Genomic DNA, 16,192 nt, shown 5'->3' with positions numbered 1-16,192 from the left:
GATGTTGCTGGGATTCGAGGGAGAGAGTTATAGTGACAGGTCAGGCAGGTTCGAACTTTATACCTTGGAGCGCAAGCGTGACCTTACAGAGGTGTATAAAACCAGGTGGGGCACAGACAAGGGGAATGCGCAGAGTCATTTCCTCCAGGCTTGGAGAGCCAAGGACCAGAGCTCACAGGGATAAGGTGATAGCGGAAAGACAATTAACTGGTAACACAAGTGACAACTTTTTTTTTTGTACCGAGACGGTGCCTATGGATGGGGCGAGCTGCCAGAGGAGGTGATAGCTACAGAGATCTTAGAAGTTGTATCGCGTGTGCGTATGGCACGTGACTCCTTCACAGTGACGTCATCATTATGAACTCTGACCTGCTTCTGCGGTCACTGACAGTTCGGCGGGTCCCCGGGCAATCGGAGGATCTTCATACTCATCGATGTGATTTTCGTCATTCCGGAGGTCCAGCAGTGCGTAAGTGGATGTCAGACCGTCTGGGAGAGAAAGCGAGAGCATGTGAGAGAGAAAGAAATAGGAGGAGACATTGGTAGAGAATGGGCGTAGAGGAGTGAGGACAGAGAGGGAGTAGGGAGAGAGAGGGATATGTGAGGGGGGCAGAGTGGACGGAGAGGCTGGAAGAGAAGGTGAAAAAGGCGGATTGATGGGGAAATACAGGGAGTCCGAGTAGGAGTGAGAGGGTGGAAGGGATAGATGGAGAGGGTGAGAGTAGAGAGGTTGAGCGACTGGTGTGATGCGCTAAAATGGAGTAGAATTGCGCTGAGAGAAAAGGGAGAGAATGGGAAAGCGAGTAGCGGAGGGAATGGAGGGAGCGAGCTGAGTGAAGGTACAGAGAGAAATGTGAGAGGGGTAGAGCATGAGGGAGAGAGGGTAGAGTGAGGGAAGGATAAAAGTGGGTGAGGGAGGTAGAAGGACAAAAGGAGCGAGAGAGAGTTATTTTGCGAATCAAAACTTTTGAGGGTCTTGGATTTAATAGTATGTTATTTCCTTGCATCTAACCGACCTAGGTGCAGCATTTCACTTTTGTCCTGATTAAACTCCATCTGCCATGTCTCCAACAACTATCTAAAGCTGAGACATATCCCACCAAATCTTCGCAGTTCTTCTACACGATGTACGACACACATCATCTTCGTATCATCTACAGAGTTACCACCCACCCATCGATATTTTCATCTGCATCATTTCTATACATCACAGACAGTAGAGCTCCCAGTTACATCCAGAGAGACAGATCACTACGCTAGAGTGGAACAAGGAAAATCAATCACAGAATACAGAACAAACATAGAACATAGAATAGTACAGCACAGTACAGGCCTTTCGGCCCACAATGTTGTGCCGACCCTCAAACCCTTCCTCCCATATTAGCCCCTACCTTAGTTTCCTCCATATACCTGTCTAGTAGTCTCTTAAACTTCACTAGTGTTTCTGCCTCCACCACTGACTCAGGCAGTGCATTCCACGCACCAACCACTCTCTGAGTAAAAAACCTTCCTCTAATATCCCCCTTGAACTTTGCACCCCTCACCTTAAAGCCGTGTCCTCTTGTATTGAGCAGTGGTGCCCTGGGGAAGAGGCGCTGGCTATCCACTCTATCTATTCCTCTTATTATCTTGTACACCTCTATCATGTCTCCTCTCATCCTCCTTCTCTCCAAAGAGTAAAGTTCTAGCTCCCTTAATCTCTGATCATAATGCATACTTTCTAAACCAGGCAGCATCCTGGTAAATCTCCTCTGTACTCTTTCCAATGCTTCCACATTCTTCCTATAGTGAGGTGACCAGAACTGGACCCAGTACTCCAAGTGTGGCCTAACCAGAGTTTTATAGAGCTGCATCATTACATCGCGACTCTTAAACTCCATCCCCGACTTATGAAAGCTAACAACCCCATAAGCTTTCTTAACTACCCTATCGACCTGTGAGGCAACTTTCAGAGATCTGTGGACATGTACCCCGAGATCCCTCTACTCCTCAACACTACCAAGTATCGTGCCATTTACTTTGTACTCTGCCTTGGAGTTTGTCCTTCCAAAGTGTACCACCTCACACTTCTCCGGGTTGAACTCCATCTGCCACTTCCCAGCCCACTTCTGCATCCTATCAATGTCTCCCTGTAATCTTTGCCAATCCTCTGCACTATCTACAACACCACCAACCTTTGTGTCGTCTGCAAACTTGCCAACCCACACTTCTACCCCCAACATCCAGGTCATTAATAAAAATCACGAAAAGTAGAGGTCCCAGAACAGATCCTTGTGGGACACCACTAGTTACAATAAAGTGTCACAGTCACAGAGAATGTGCAGTGCAGGTTCACAATAAAGTGCTAGGGCCAGAAAACCTTGATTATGAGATGAAGATTATTTAATAACGTAAAAATAGATTGTTAAATCGTCTGGTAACAGTGAGGTAGGAGCACTCGCTTAGACTATTTTTAGCGATAATGGTCAGACCACACTTGGAGTACCGTGTTCAGTTCCAGTCACTTCACTACAGAAAAGATGAGGATACTATAGAGAGAGTGCAGAGGAGATTTACAAGGATGTAGCCTGGACAGGCTTACCTTCTGAGAATAGTTTGAGTGAACTTGTTATTTATCCGTGTAGCGACGGAAGGTGAGAGGTGACCTCATAGAGATGTATAAGATGATGAGAGGCGTTGATCTCATGGACTGCGGGATGTTAATTCCCAGGGCCAACACGAGGGGTCATTGTTTAAGGTGTACCGAGGGGATGTCAGGGCTAAGTTTTTCACACCGAGATTGTGGGTGCGTGGAATGCACTGCCAGCGGCGGTGGTGGAAGCCGATAAAATAAGGGTCTATAAAGAGCCTCTTAGATAGGTACATGGAGATCAGGAAAAAGAAAATGTGGGTTATGTGCTAGGGAATATCTTGGCACTTTTTAAGGTAGGTTACATGGATAGCACAATACTGTGGGCCGAAAAGCCTGTAATGTGCTGTAGATTTCGATGGTTTAAATTCCAGTCAGACATGCTTTCGACCTTCCTTCCCATGCGGTGGGTGAAGAACAGAGAAAATTCAGCTGGTTTAGGGTAAACTTCGATTATGCTGGCTGCTTTTTCGACAAAGCCAAGTGTAGGCAGCGTTCATAGTGGGGAGGCTGGTTTCAGAGTTGTGTCCACAGCATCTGCAGCTTCCTGCGGTCACGGGCGGAGCAGTTTCTATATTTTGAGTGAGGAACTAGGGCGGGTCGTGAGAACAGGGGATAGAAGTAATCAGTAGGGAACTCAATAAGGCTTTAAATTGTTCCACTTGGTAGGCTACGCTGTGTAATGGTGTGGGACCCAGGGAGATTTGCCTGATTATTTTGTCCTGACTGGCAGATAAAATGTATGCTGACTTTAAAAAGTACATCTCCAAGATCTGAGATGGTAGATTGCTCTGGAAGATAGAGGAGTGGGTGGTAGGGAGAGACGGAGAAGGAACGGAGACAGAGAGAAGAAGAGGGGATGGTAGGAAGCGTGGAAGATAGAAGTGGGAGGTAGATGCCAGATGGCCAGAGACCCAGCGAGAGTTGATTGGCTGATTTGACCGGGGGGGGGTGGGGGGGGGGACAAGCCAGCCACGTGTAATAGTTGTACCGTACATAGACTGGAACCAGGCTATTAACAAGGTCCGAGAAGGTACACCGCTGTAGAAGATGGTGAGCGACGCCACACTGGATTTACTGGATATACAGTTAGCTTTGCTGTAGGAACAAAGCTTTAGGGTTGAAGGTCGTGTCTCAGGCTGGAAGCCCGATACTAGCGGTGTTCATCGGGGGAAAAGGGGGTCGGTGGCGGGAACAGTGATCTTTTTAAGCAGTGAAGACAGTTATCTCTTACAGTGGGATCTCGATTAGTTGGGAAACTACCAAAAGCAACTTACGTCGGATAAGTCCGAGCTATGGTACTTCAATAAGACAACCCAGAGTCGGATTATCACGGTGAACGGGATGGACCCTGAGGCATGCTATAGAACAGAGGATCCCCGGGAGAGGAACACAGTTCCCAGAAAGTGAAGGTGGGCAGGGACCCTGCGGAGTGTTGTAGACCAGAGGAACACAGGGCTACAGGTAGACGGTACTGAGCTGGAGAGAGTGCAGAAGGAGTTCACGGGGCTTTTGCCGGGACTCGAGGGACTGCGATATGGAGATAAGTCAGGCTGGTTAGGATTTCAAACTTGGAGAGCAGGAGTGACCTTACAGATTTGTATAAAACCATGCCGGGCACAGACAATGTGAATGCGCGGACTAATTTTCTGTAAGCTTGGAGAATCGAGAACCGGAGCACACAGGTCTAAGGTGAGAGTAGAAAGAAATGTTACTGGGGACATGTTTCACAACATTTTGTTTTACACAGACGGTGGTCCGTCTATGGAACGAGCTGCCACAGGAATTGGTCGTTGCAGATGCATTAGAACTTAAACACTTGTGCGTATAGCACATACCCCTACGTAATGACGTCAGTACAATGAACTCTGACCTGCTTGTGGGGTCACTGACAGTTCAGCGGGTCCCGAGGCAATGGGAAGATCTTCATACTCATGGATGAGAGGTTCGTCTTTCCGAAGGTTCAGCACTGAGTAGGTGGAGTTCATACCTTCTGGGAGAGAAAGCGAGAGAATGTGAGAGAGAAATAGAGAAATAGAAGGAGTAGAGACGGGTAGAGAATGAGGGGAGTGAGGACAGAGAAATGGAGCAGAGAGAGGGGAACAGAGAGTTAGATGTGAGAGGTATGTGTAGCACAGGCCCGAACAATTAAGAGTGTAAGATCTCTTTGCATTTGACCTATAAGGTGCAACGTTTCACTTTTGGCCGGGTTAAATACCATCTGCCGTTTCTCCAACCCATATCTGTAACTGATCCATATCCCGCTGGATTATTTTAAGGTTTTCTACACGATCCACAACACCCCAGTCTTTGTATCATCTGCAGAGTTACTAACCCACCCATCGACTATTTCTTGCAGATTACTTAGATTCATCACAAACAGGAGAGGTTCCAGATGCATCCAGAAGTACAGATCACTTCACTGGTGTAGAACAAGGCAAATCAACAGCATAATGTAGAATGAAATGTCACAGTTACAGGCAAACAATAAAGTACAAGGGCCACGAGTACCGAATTTATGAGGTCAATACTCCCTAATACCGTAATAGGGGATCGTTCATTAGTGAGAAAGCAATGGGGTAGAAGCTTTCCCTGAGAGTAGTTTCAGCTATATGAGACCTTGGTCAGAGCCCACTTGTGTTCATTTCTGGTCCCCTCACTACAGCAAGGATGTGGATAACCAGGAGGGGATTTACAAGGATGTTGCCTTAATTATGAAAGTACGTTGCATGAATTTGACCCTTTCCGCTTGGAGCGACGAGGATCAGAGGTGACCTGATAACGGCGCATTAGATGAAGTGAGGACTTGATCATGTGGATAGCCAGAGGCTTTTTCCCAGGACGAAAATAGCTCACACGACAAGACATCGTTTTAAGGTGTTTGGAAATAGGTACAGAGGGATTGTGATGGGTAAGTTTTTCACACATAACCTGGTGGGTGCGCAGAATGTACAGCTGGCGGCGGTGTTGGGACCTGATCCAATACGGCATTTGAAGAGACTCTTAGATAGAGATATAGGGGGCTAAGCGGGAGGGAAATTCTGGGCAGTTTCTAGAGTAGATTGCAAGGTCGGCACAGCATTGCGGGCCGAAGGGTCTGTAATGTGCTGTAGATTTCGATGTTCCATGTTCCAGTGAGACATGCTTTCGTATCGTCTCTCCCATGGGGAGGGTGCAGAAGAAAGAATGTCCGAGAGTGTTTTGTTTTTTGATTATGCTGGCTGCTTTATCGAGGCACAAGGAAGTGTGGACAGAGACCCTGGAAGGGCGGCTGGTTTCCGAGATCTGCTCAGCTGTGTCCACAGCGTTCCGCAGTTTCTTGCTGTCACGTGGGGAGCAGTTTCTATATTTGGATTGAGGAACCAGGACGGTTCATGACAGCATTGTAGCAGAAGTGATTTATAGGAAACTCAATGTGGCATTTTTTTAAAAAAAATATATTTTTCAAATGTGTAGGCCACTCTGTATAATGGTGTGGTGCCCAGGGAGATTTGACTGACTGATTTGTGCAGATTGGTAGGCATAATGTGCGCTGACTTTAACAAGTCCATTCACAAGGTTCCAGCTAGTAGATCGCTGTGGAAGGTGGAAGAGATGGAGGTACGGAGAGACGGAGAAGGAACGGAGGAGTGATAGAGGGAGGGAGAGGGGAAGATAGGAAGGGTGGAAGATAGATGACGAGAGAGATTCGAGATGGTATGAGACCCAGGGTGAGTTCCCGGGTTGATTTGACCAGGGAAGACAGATTAGGGCTCGATGACATACTGCTCTGAAGAATGATGGGCGACGCTGGGAGGAATGGCTGACTGGATATACAATTGGCTCAGCCTGACGAACAGAGGTTTGGCGTTGAAGTTCGTTTCTCAGACAGAGAGCCCGTCACCCGCCATGTTCACCAAGGGCTCGGTGGTGGGACAATTGATCATTGTCAACTCTATCGACCATCTGAAACAGATCTCACACTACGCTGTTGGTAAGTTTTCAGATGACACTAACGTTAGCAGCGCGCTAAACGATGAAGACAGTTTTCTTTGAAAGTGGGATTCCGATTACCTGAGAAAGTGCGCCGAGCAGGAGCAAATGAAATTGAGATCGGATAAGTGCGAGGTATCGTGTTTCGGGAAAACAAACAAAAGGACATGACTTGCACAGTGAAAGGGAGGAATCATGAGGAGTGTTGTACAACAGAGAGACACACGGAACAGGAACACGGTCCTAGAAAGTAGAGTCACAGGTGGACAGGGCGGTGAAGAGGGCGTTTGAGACGCCGGGCTTCATCAGTCAGGACACAGAGTACGGGAGTCGGAGGTCAGGTCCCAGTTATACAAGACGTCGGTGTTCGGTGCAATTAGAGTTCGGTGTTCAGTTTATTATTCGCCCTGCTGTAGGAAAGATGCTGCTGAGTTGGAAAGAGTGCAGAGGGTGATTTGCGAGGCTGCTGCAGTTACTCCAGGGACTGAGTTATGGAGAGAGGTTGTGCTGGTTGCCACTTTATTCCATGGAGCGCAGGGGTGACACATCAGGGATATATCGAGCCTCGAGGAGCACAGACCAGGTGAATGCGCAGAGTCATTTTCTCCAGAGATGGAGACTGAAGGATCAGAGCGCAGAAGATTAAGGTGACAGCGGAAAGAAAATTAATTGGGGAGCGAGTGACAACCTTTTGACACCCAGATGATGGTCAGTCTGTGCAACGTGCTGACAGAGAATTGGTCGAGGCGAATGCATTAGAAACGGGGGCACGTGAGCAGATGACTCGTGACTCCTCCTGCATGACGTACTGGAACCTCCAATTTACGTGATTTTTACTAACGACCTAGATATGGGGTAGAAGGGTGGGTTGGCAAGTTTGCAGACGACGCAAAGGTTGGTGGTGTTGTAGATAATGTAGAGGATTGTCAAAGATTGCAGAGAGACAATAATAGGATGCAGAAGTGGGCTGAGAAGTGGCAGATGGAGTTCAACCCGGAGAAGTGTGAGGTGGTACACTTTGGAAGGACAAACTCCAAGGCAGAGTACAAAGTAAAATGCAGGATACTTGGTAGTGTGGAGGAGCAGAGCGATCTGGGGGTACATGTCCACAGATCCCTGAACGTTGCCTGACAGGTGGATAGGGTAGTTAAGAAAGCTTATGGGGTGTTAGCTTTCATAAGTCGAGGGATAGAGTTTAAGAGTCGCGATGTAATGATGCAGCTCTATAAAACTCTGGTTAGGCCACACTTGGAGTACTGCGTCCAGTTCTGATCACCTCACTATAGGAAGGATGTGGAAGCATTGGAAAGAGTACAGAGGAGAATTACCAGGACTTTGCCTGGTTTAGAAAGTATGCATTATAATCAGAGATTAACGGATCTAGGGCTTTACTCCTTGGAGAGAAGGACGATGAGAGGGGACATGATAGAGGTGTACAGGATAATAAGAGGAATAGATAGAGTGGATAGCCAGCGCCTCTTCCCCAGGGCACCACTACTCAATACAAGAGGACATGGCTTTAAGGTAAGGTGTGGGATTTTCAAGGGGGATATTACAGGAAGGTTTTTTTACTCAGAGAGTGGTTGGCGCGTGGAATACACTGCCTGAGTCAGTGTTGGAGGGACATACACTAGTGAAGTTTAAGAGACTACTAGACAGGTATATGGAGGAATTTAAGGTGGGGGCTTATATGGGAGGCAGGGTTTGAGGTTCGGCACAACATTGTGGGCCGAAGGGCCTGTACTGTGCTGTACTATTCTATGTTCTATTTTCTATATTGATCACAAACAGAAGAGCTCCCAGCTGCATCGAGAGATACAGGTCACTTGATTGGTGTAGAACAAGGCAAATCAACAGCATAATGGAGAATAAAATGTCACAGTTACAGAGAAAGTGCAGATCAGGCAAACAATAAAATACAAACGCCACGACTACCGAATTTATGAGGTCGATACTCCCTAATTTCGTAATGGCGGATCGGTCAATAGTCAGAAAGCAATGGGATAGAAACATTCTCTGAGACTAGTTTCAGCTATATGAGACCTTAGTCAGACCCCAGACCCCACATGTGTTCATTTCTGGTCAGCTCACTACAGCAAGGATGTGGATAATCAGGAGGAGATTTACAAGGATGTTGCCTTAATTATGAAAATGGGTTGCATGAATTTGACCATTTCTCCATGAAGCGACGAGGATCAGAGGTGACCCGATAACGGTGCATAAGATGAAGGGAGGCCTTGATCATGGCATAGTTTTAAGGTGTTTGGAAATAGGTACCGAGGGATTGCGAGGGGTAGGTTTTCTCACACATAACCTGGTGGGTGCGTAGAATGTACAACTGGCGGCGGTGTTGGGACCCGATACAATACGGTCTTTGAAGAGACTCTTAGATAGAGAAATAGGGGGCGAGGCGGGAGGGAAATTCTGGGCAATTTCTAGAGTAGATTGCATGGTTGGCCCCGCATTGTGGGCCGAAGGGTCTGTAATGTGTTGTAGATTTCGATTTTCCATGTTCCAGTGAGACATGCTTTCGTATCGTCTCTCCCATGGGGTGGGTGCAGAAGAAATAATGTCCGAGAGTGTTTTTTTGATTATACTGGCTGCTTTATCGAGGTAGAAGGAAGTGTGGACAGAGTCCCTGGAAGGGCGGCTGCTTTCCGAGATCTGCTCAGCTGTGTCCACAGAGTTCCGCAGTTTCTTGCTGTCACATGGGGAGCATTTTCTATATTTGGATTGAGGAACCAGGACGGTTCATGACAGCATTGTAACAGATGTGATTTATAGGAAATTCAATGTGGCATTTTTTTAAAATTATTTTTCAAATGTGTAGGCTACTCTGCATAATGGTGTGGTCCCCAGGGAGATTTGACTGACTGATTTGTGCATATTGGTAGGCATAATGTGCGCTGACTTTAACAAGTCCATTCACAAGGTTCCAGCTAGTAGATCGCTGTGGAAGGTGGAAGAGATGGAGGTAGGGAGAGATGGAGAAGGAACGGAGGAGTGATAGAGGGAGGGAGAGGGGAAGATAGGAAGGGTGGAAGATAGATGACGAGAGAGATTCGAGATGGTATGAGACCCAGGGTGAGTTCCCGGGTTGATTTGACCGGGGAAGACAGATTAGGGCTCGATGACATACTGCTCTGGAGAATGATGGGCGACGCTGGGAGGAATGGCTGACTGGATATACAATTAGCTCGGCCTGACGAACAGAGGTTTGGCGTTGAAGTTCGTTTCTCAGACAGAGAGCCCGTCACCCGTTATGTTCAGCAAGGGTTCGGTGGTGGGACAATTGATCATTGTCAACTCTATCGACCATTTGAAACAGATTATACAAGACGCGGTTCGTATGCTTTGATATGCAACTAACATTAGTAGCCTACTAAACGATGAGGACAGTTCTCTGTTTCAGTGGGATTCCGATTATCTGGGAAAGTGCGCCGAGCAGGAGGAAATGAAATTTAGATCCGATAAGTGCGAGCTATCGTGTTTCAGGAGGACAAACAAAAGGACATGATTTGCACAGTGAACGGGAGGAATCATGAGGACTGTTGTACAACAGAGAGACACACGGTACAGGAACACGGTCCAAGAAAGAGGTGTCACAGGTAGGCAGGGCGGTGAAGAGGGCGTTTGACACACTGATCGTCATCAGCCAGGGCACAGAGTACGAGAATCGGGAGGTCACGTCCCAGATGTACATGCCGTCGGTGTTCGGTGCACTTGGGGTTCGGCTTACTTTTTTTTTTCGCCCTGCAATAGGAAAGATGCCGCTGAGCTGGAAAGAGTGCAGAGGGCGATTTATGAGGGTAAAGAGAATTAATTGGGGAGCGAGTGACAATCTTTTGCACCCAGATGATGGTCACTCTATGCAATGTGTTGACAGAGAATTGGTCGAGGCGGGTGCATTAGAAACCGGGGCACTTGGGCAGATGACTCGAGACCCCCCCACCCCCCAGCATGACGAATTACCGCGAACTCTTACCTGTTTGTGCAGTGATTGGCAATTCGCCGCGCCCCGAGGCAACGGCGGGATCTTGTTCCTTATTGCTGAGGGGTTCTTCTTTCCCAGTTTTCAGCTCTGAATTGGTGGAGCTCAGAATATCTGGGAGAAAGAAGTACAGAACGGGGAAAGTTAGCGGTAGAGAATGGAGGATAGAGAGTTGCAGATTGAAGATAGAGTGGGGAGAGATGAGCTCCCTCCACACCGTCCGATCACACACACCTGGGGCCAGGCACAGAGTGCAACTCCCTGTACAGTACCGCATCACCCAATCCGTAGTCCGACACACAGTGAAGCTCCCACCACACTGTCCATCGCATAGGTGCGGGGTCAGGAACAGAGTGAAGCTCCCTCCACACCGCCCCATCACACATTCAAGGAGACCAGCGCGGAGCCAATAATCCAAAACAGTCTTCAGGTGTCAGACACATATTGAAGCTCCTTCCACACCGTCCCATCACAACTGCCAGGGTCAGACACAGACTGAATCTCCCTCCATATTGTCTCAGCACACAGTCTCGTGGTCACACACAGAGAGTGCCACCCTCCACTCCGCCCCCCACCCCCCCGCCACCGTTTTTTGTGCACCACTCACCTCGGGATGCCTTTCTCAGGATGCCTGAGTTCGTTTTTGCGAAGTTCATGTAAGTCTCGCTCTCGTCCATCCTGTCGAGGATTCTCAGCGTCTCTGAGCTCAGGAAAGGGAGGCAACCGTTGTCGGGGAGACAGAGAAGTCAGACCGACACCATCAAACAGCAGATGTGCAGCTGAGAAAGAGAGAAGGCAAGGGAGGTGAGGGGGGTTGTTGCGGATGGAGTGGGATTGATGCTGTGCGAAACGGAGTTCGAGAGGGATATGAGCGCCTGGAGGATGAGCAGTGAGAGTGGGGAGAAAGTGTTGGAGAGAGATAGTTGGAGGTCGCAGGTCGCTGGAGAGAGGGATCTGGCTCCTCCTAATCCAGCGGACTGTAATGTAGCCCCATGAACATAGTCATATTCTTGTTATTCCTCATTTTCACTAATAATGCCTCACTTCGACGAGTTCTCTTATCTATACTGACTGTGAGCTGCCGTGACATTTTCTCTTGCTAGTAATGTCGCTCTTCCTCCTTTAAATCCTTCCACTTTCTGACGATAAAAATACGGAACCCCGAAATATTATGCCGTCCAGCTTTCTTCACTTGCAATCAAGTCTCAATAATCGCCACATTATCACAATTCAATGTATTGATTCGTGCCCTGAGCTCACCTGCCATTCTTTAAATCTTTCTGCATTGAAATGTACCCAGCGCAGGGGCACCAGTCCATCCTGCTTAACCTTTTGATTACTGCCTTCGTCTGAGGACTTTACAACATCTGTCTCCACACCGACTCTGCTATCTGCACTAGAACTCTGAATCCCTCCCCCTGTAACTCAAGTTTAACAACTCTCCCCAAAGCCCTCCAAACTTTCCCCAAAATACTGACAAATCTTCCCACTCAGACATGAGCAGCCCTCCAGTTTAGCTGTAAGAGTTTCATCTCTTCTGTACAGAACCCACCTTCCTTGACAAAGAAACAATGACACAAGGGGAAGATGAAAAATGTACAGCACTGCTCGGGCATGTCAGATTAGAGGGATTGTCCACCGAGGCCATATGGGTGGAGGCGATAAACAGGAAAGGTATGATCACATTAATGGGGTTACATTATAGACCACCCAATAGTCAGCGAGAATTGGAGGAGAAAATCTGCAGAGAGATAGCAGACAACTGCAGGAAACAGAAAGCTGTGATAGCAGGGGATTTTAATGTTCCACATATTGATTTGACTCCTATACTGCTAAAGGTCTAGACGAGTTAGAGTTTGTGTTCAGGAAAGTTCTCTAAACCAATATGTAGAGGTACCAACTAGAGAGGACGCAACATTAGATCTCCTATTAGAAAAGGTGTTAGGACAGGTGACGGAAGTGTATTTAGGGGAACACTTTGGTTCCAGCGATCGTAGCATCTTTAGTTTCAGCTTGATCATGGGTAAAGATAGGTCTGGACTTTGGATTGAGGTTCTAAACTGGAAAAAAAAAGGCCAAATGTGAAGAAATGAGAAAGGATCTAAAAAGCGTGGATTGGGACCGGTTGTTCTCTGGCAAAGATGTGATTGGTAAGTGGGAAGCCTTCAAAGGAGAAGTTTTGAGAGTGCAGAGTTTGTAGGTTCCTATCAGGATTAAAGGCAAAGTGAGTAAGAGTAAGGAAGCTTGGCTGCCGAGGGATATTGGAAGTCTGATAAAGAAGAAGAGAGAGATGTATAACATGCAAAGGAAACAGGGAGCAAACAGCGTGCTTGATAAACAGAAAAAGTGCAAAAAAAACTTAAGAAAGAAATCAGGAGGTCTAAACGAAGACATGTGGTTGCTTTGGCAGTCAAGGTGGAGGATTAATCCAAAGAGCTTCTACAGGTATATGAAGAGCAGAAGGATAGGGAGGGATACAATTGGTCCTCTTGAAGATCAGAGTGGTCGGCTATGTATGGAAACTGAATAAGTGGGGTAGACCTTAAATAGGCTTCTGCGTCTGTGTTTATGAAGGAAATTGATAGAGAGTCAATAGAAATAAGGCAAACAAATAGTGAGGTCATGGAATCTATACAAAATGAAGATCAGGAGCTGCTTGCTATCTTGAGACAAATTAGAGTGGATAAATCCATAGGACCTGACAGGGTATAGCCTCGAAGGAGACTACTGTTGCAGTTGTAGGGGACCTGGCAGATATATTTAAAATGTCTGTATCCACGGGTGAAGTGCCAGAGGATTGGAAAATAGCTCATGTCGTTCCCTTGTTCAAAAAAGGCAAAAAAAAAAGTAATTCGGGAAATAACAGACAAGTAAATTTGACATAGCTAGAAGGTAAATTATTGGAAGGAGTACTAAGAGATAGGATCTACAAGTATTTGTATAGACAGGGACTTATTATGGAGAGTCAACATGGCTTAGTACGTGGTAGGTCATGTTTAACAAATCTGTTAGAGCTTTTCGAGGAGGTTACCAGGAAAGTGGGTGTAGGGAAGGCAGTGAATGTTGTCTATATGGACAACAGTAAGGCCTTTGACAAGGTCCCGCATGGAAGGTTAGTTGGGAATATTCAGTCGCTTGTTATACAGGGAGAGGTGGTAAATTGGATTCGACATTGGGTGAATGAAAGAGGCAGATAGTGGTAGTAGAGGATTGTTTCTCAGTATGGAGGCCTGTGACTAGTGGTGTGCCACAGGGATCAGTGCTGGGGTCCATTGTTATTTGTCATCTGTATCAATGATCTGGATGATAATTGCTAAATTGGATCAACGAATTTGCTGATGATACAAAGACTGGAGGAGTAGTGGACAGTGAGGAAGGTTTTCAAAGCTTGCAGAGGGATTTGGACCAGTTGGAAAAAATGGGCTTCAAACGGCGGATGGCGTTTAATACAGACAAGTGTGAGGTATGGCACTTTGGAAGGACAAACCAAGGTAGAACATACAAGGTAAGTGGTAGGGCACTGAGGAGTGCAGTATAACATAGGGGTCTGGGAATACAGAGACAAAATTCCCTAAAAGTGGCGTCACAGGTAGATAAGGTCGTAAGGAGTGTTTTTGGTACATTGGTTTTTATAAATCAAAGTATTGAGTATAAGAGTTGGAATGTTATAGTGAGGTTGTATAAGATATTGCTGAGGCCGATTTTGACGTATTGTGTGCAGTTTTGGTCACCTATTTACAGGAAGAATATTAGTAAGAGTGCAAATATGGTTTAGAAGGATGTTGACAAGAGAAAAAAGAGTTACAGAGAAAGGTTGAATAGGTTCGGACTTTATTCCGTGGAGCGTAGAAGAATGAAGGGAGATTTGACAGAGCTGTATAAAATTATGATGGGTATAGATAGAGTGAATGCAAGCAGGCTTTTTCCACTGAACCTAGGGGAGAGAGAAACCAGATGTCAAGGGTTAAGGGTGAAGGGACAAACGTTTAAAGGGAACATTATGGAGACGGTTCGACAGACAGAGAGTGGCGGGAGTGTGAAATGAACTGCCAGATAAAGTGGTAAATGCGGTCGCACTTCTAATATTTAAGAAACACTTGGACAGGTTCATGGCTGAGAGGTTTATGGAGGGATATGGTCCAGGTGCAGGTCAGTGGGACTATGCAGAAGAATGTTTCGGCACAGGCAAGAGGGGCCAAAAGGCCTGTTTCTTTGCTGTAAACTTTCAATGATTTTCAATAGTTTTTTCATGATTCCAAGTTCTGAAGCCCTCCCACTTACACCAACTCTTGAACCACGTGTTAAGCTGCATGACTTTCCTTTGTCTGGCCTCACTGGGACTGGTAGTGGTCCTGTCATTTAATTAAATTAAATTCAATAGCTATATTTAACAGCCTTAAATTCAATATATTTAATTTAATTGCTAAATCCGTGACCTCACTTTGCAGGACCACCTCCCTATACATATCGATTTCATTGGTAACTATGTAGACCAGGAGCTCCGGCTGCTCACTCACACAGTTAAGAATCATAGAGAAGGAATGGTGAGCTGAGAGAAGCGGAAGGAAGGGGAGGAGAGTGGAGGCCACAGAAAGGGTGTTCAGATTGCAGCCTTTTGAGCAGAACGTGTGAGTTACCATTTTTGCACCCTATCTCTGACTGGAGTCTGCATAAAGGCCGAAATTCTCCGACTTATCTCTATGACTCAACATAGAGACAGAACGAGGCTATCTCCATGCAATCCCATCACACTCTCCTGGAATAACATACTGAGTGACGCTCCCTCCACACCGTCCCATCACACATTCCCGGGGTCAGACTCGGAGTGAATCACCTTCCACACCGTCCCATCACACACTCCCGGGGTCAGACACAGCGCGAATCTCCCTCCACACCGTCCCAACATACACTCTGGGGGTGAAACACAGAGTGAATCTCCCTTCACACCGCCCCCATCTCACAGTCTCGGGGACAGACTCGGACAGAAACTCATTCTACACCGACCCACCGCACCTCTGGAGTCAGACAAGCGAATTAACCCCCGCACCATGGCAGCACACTCTACTGGAGTCAGAAACTGCGCGAAGCTCCCTCCCTGCCCCAGTCTCCCAACTCACCAATACCCAGAACGTTGGCCTTCTAGTAGTCCCGAATTGTGTGTGTCTCTCGGAGATGGCGTGTATGTGACCGGATGGTGCGCTGAGGGAAGAGGAAGGAAGGGGAGGGGACAGGAGGCCAGTGAAAGGGTGATGAGACTGCAGCCACTGGTGGTGAAACCACACAACCGGTTTGTGCATGTCGAGCTGTGGAGAGGCTCAGAACCTGGTAACTGATATCCGTTAGAAGGGCGGGGGGGGGGGGGGAGTGTAGCACAACGCGTAATTTCTCCCACATAGTCACCACAATTGCCTGTGAACACAGAGGGAGCCGTGTGGGGACGGGGGAGCGACGGGGATTGTCAGGGCTTTTCAGGATGGAGCGTGTCACGGAGAATGGGTGGACCGTTAGAGGATGATGGAGACGGCGAAGTGAGGGAGTGGGTACCGGAGACGGGGTAGCTCGCAAGGGAGGGAGGGGTGACGGAGATTCGCCAGATTCCC

The 16,192-nt window shown here is 47.3% G+C and overlaps 1 protein-coding gene across 5 annotated transcripts in view; it reads right to left on the bottom strand.

The window, feature by feature from the left end:
- Positions 1-16,192, bottom strand: part of LOC140207273 (uncharacterized) — a 61,772-nt gene that overhangs the window by 26,846 nt on the left and 18,734 nt on the right. For 3 of the 5 annotated variants that reach the window (XM_072275743.1, XM_072275741.1, XM_072275742.1), the window contains 4 exons: positions 11,200-11,371; positions 10,587-10,706; positions 4,503-4,622; positions 370-489 (listed from right to left, as the gene is read on the bottom strand). In XM_072275743.1, the coding sequence (XP_072131844.1) occupies positions 370-489; positions 4,503-4,622; positions 10,587-10,706; positions 11,200-11,269 (430 nt within the window). In that variant the 5' untranslated portion in view covers positions 11,270-11,371. Of the gene's footprint in view, positions 1-369; positions 490-4,502; positions 4,623-10,586; positions 10,707-11,199; positions 11,372-15,709; positions 15,798-16,192 lie in introns of those variants that run through there. The other 2 variants (XM_072275740.1, XM_072275744.1) reach the window with 2 other exon arrangements.

This window comes from Mobula birostris, chromosome 13 (assembly GCF_030028105.1).
Source record: "Mobula birostris isolate sMobBir1 chromosome 13, sMobBir1.hap1, whole genome shotgun sequence".
Classification (NCBI taxonomy): Eukaryota; Metazoa; Chordata; class Chondrichthyes; order Myliobatiformes; family Myliobatidae; genus Mobula; species Mobula birostris.
Note: the sequence above shows the minus strand (reverse complement) of the source record. Positions and strands in the feature narration are given on the sequence as shown.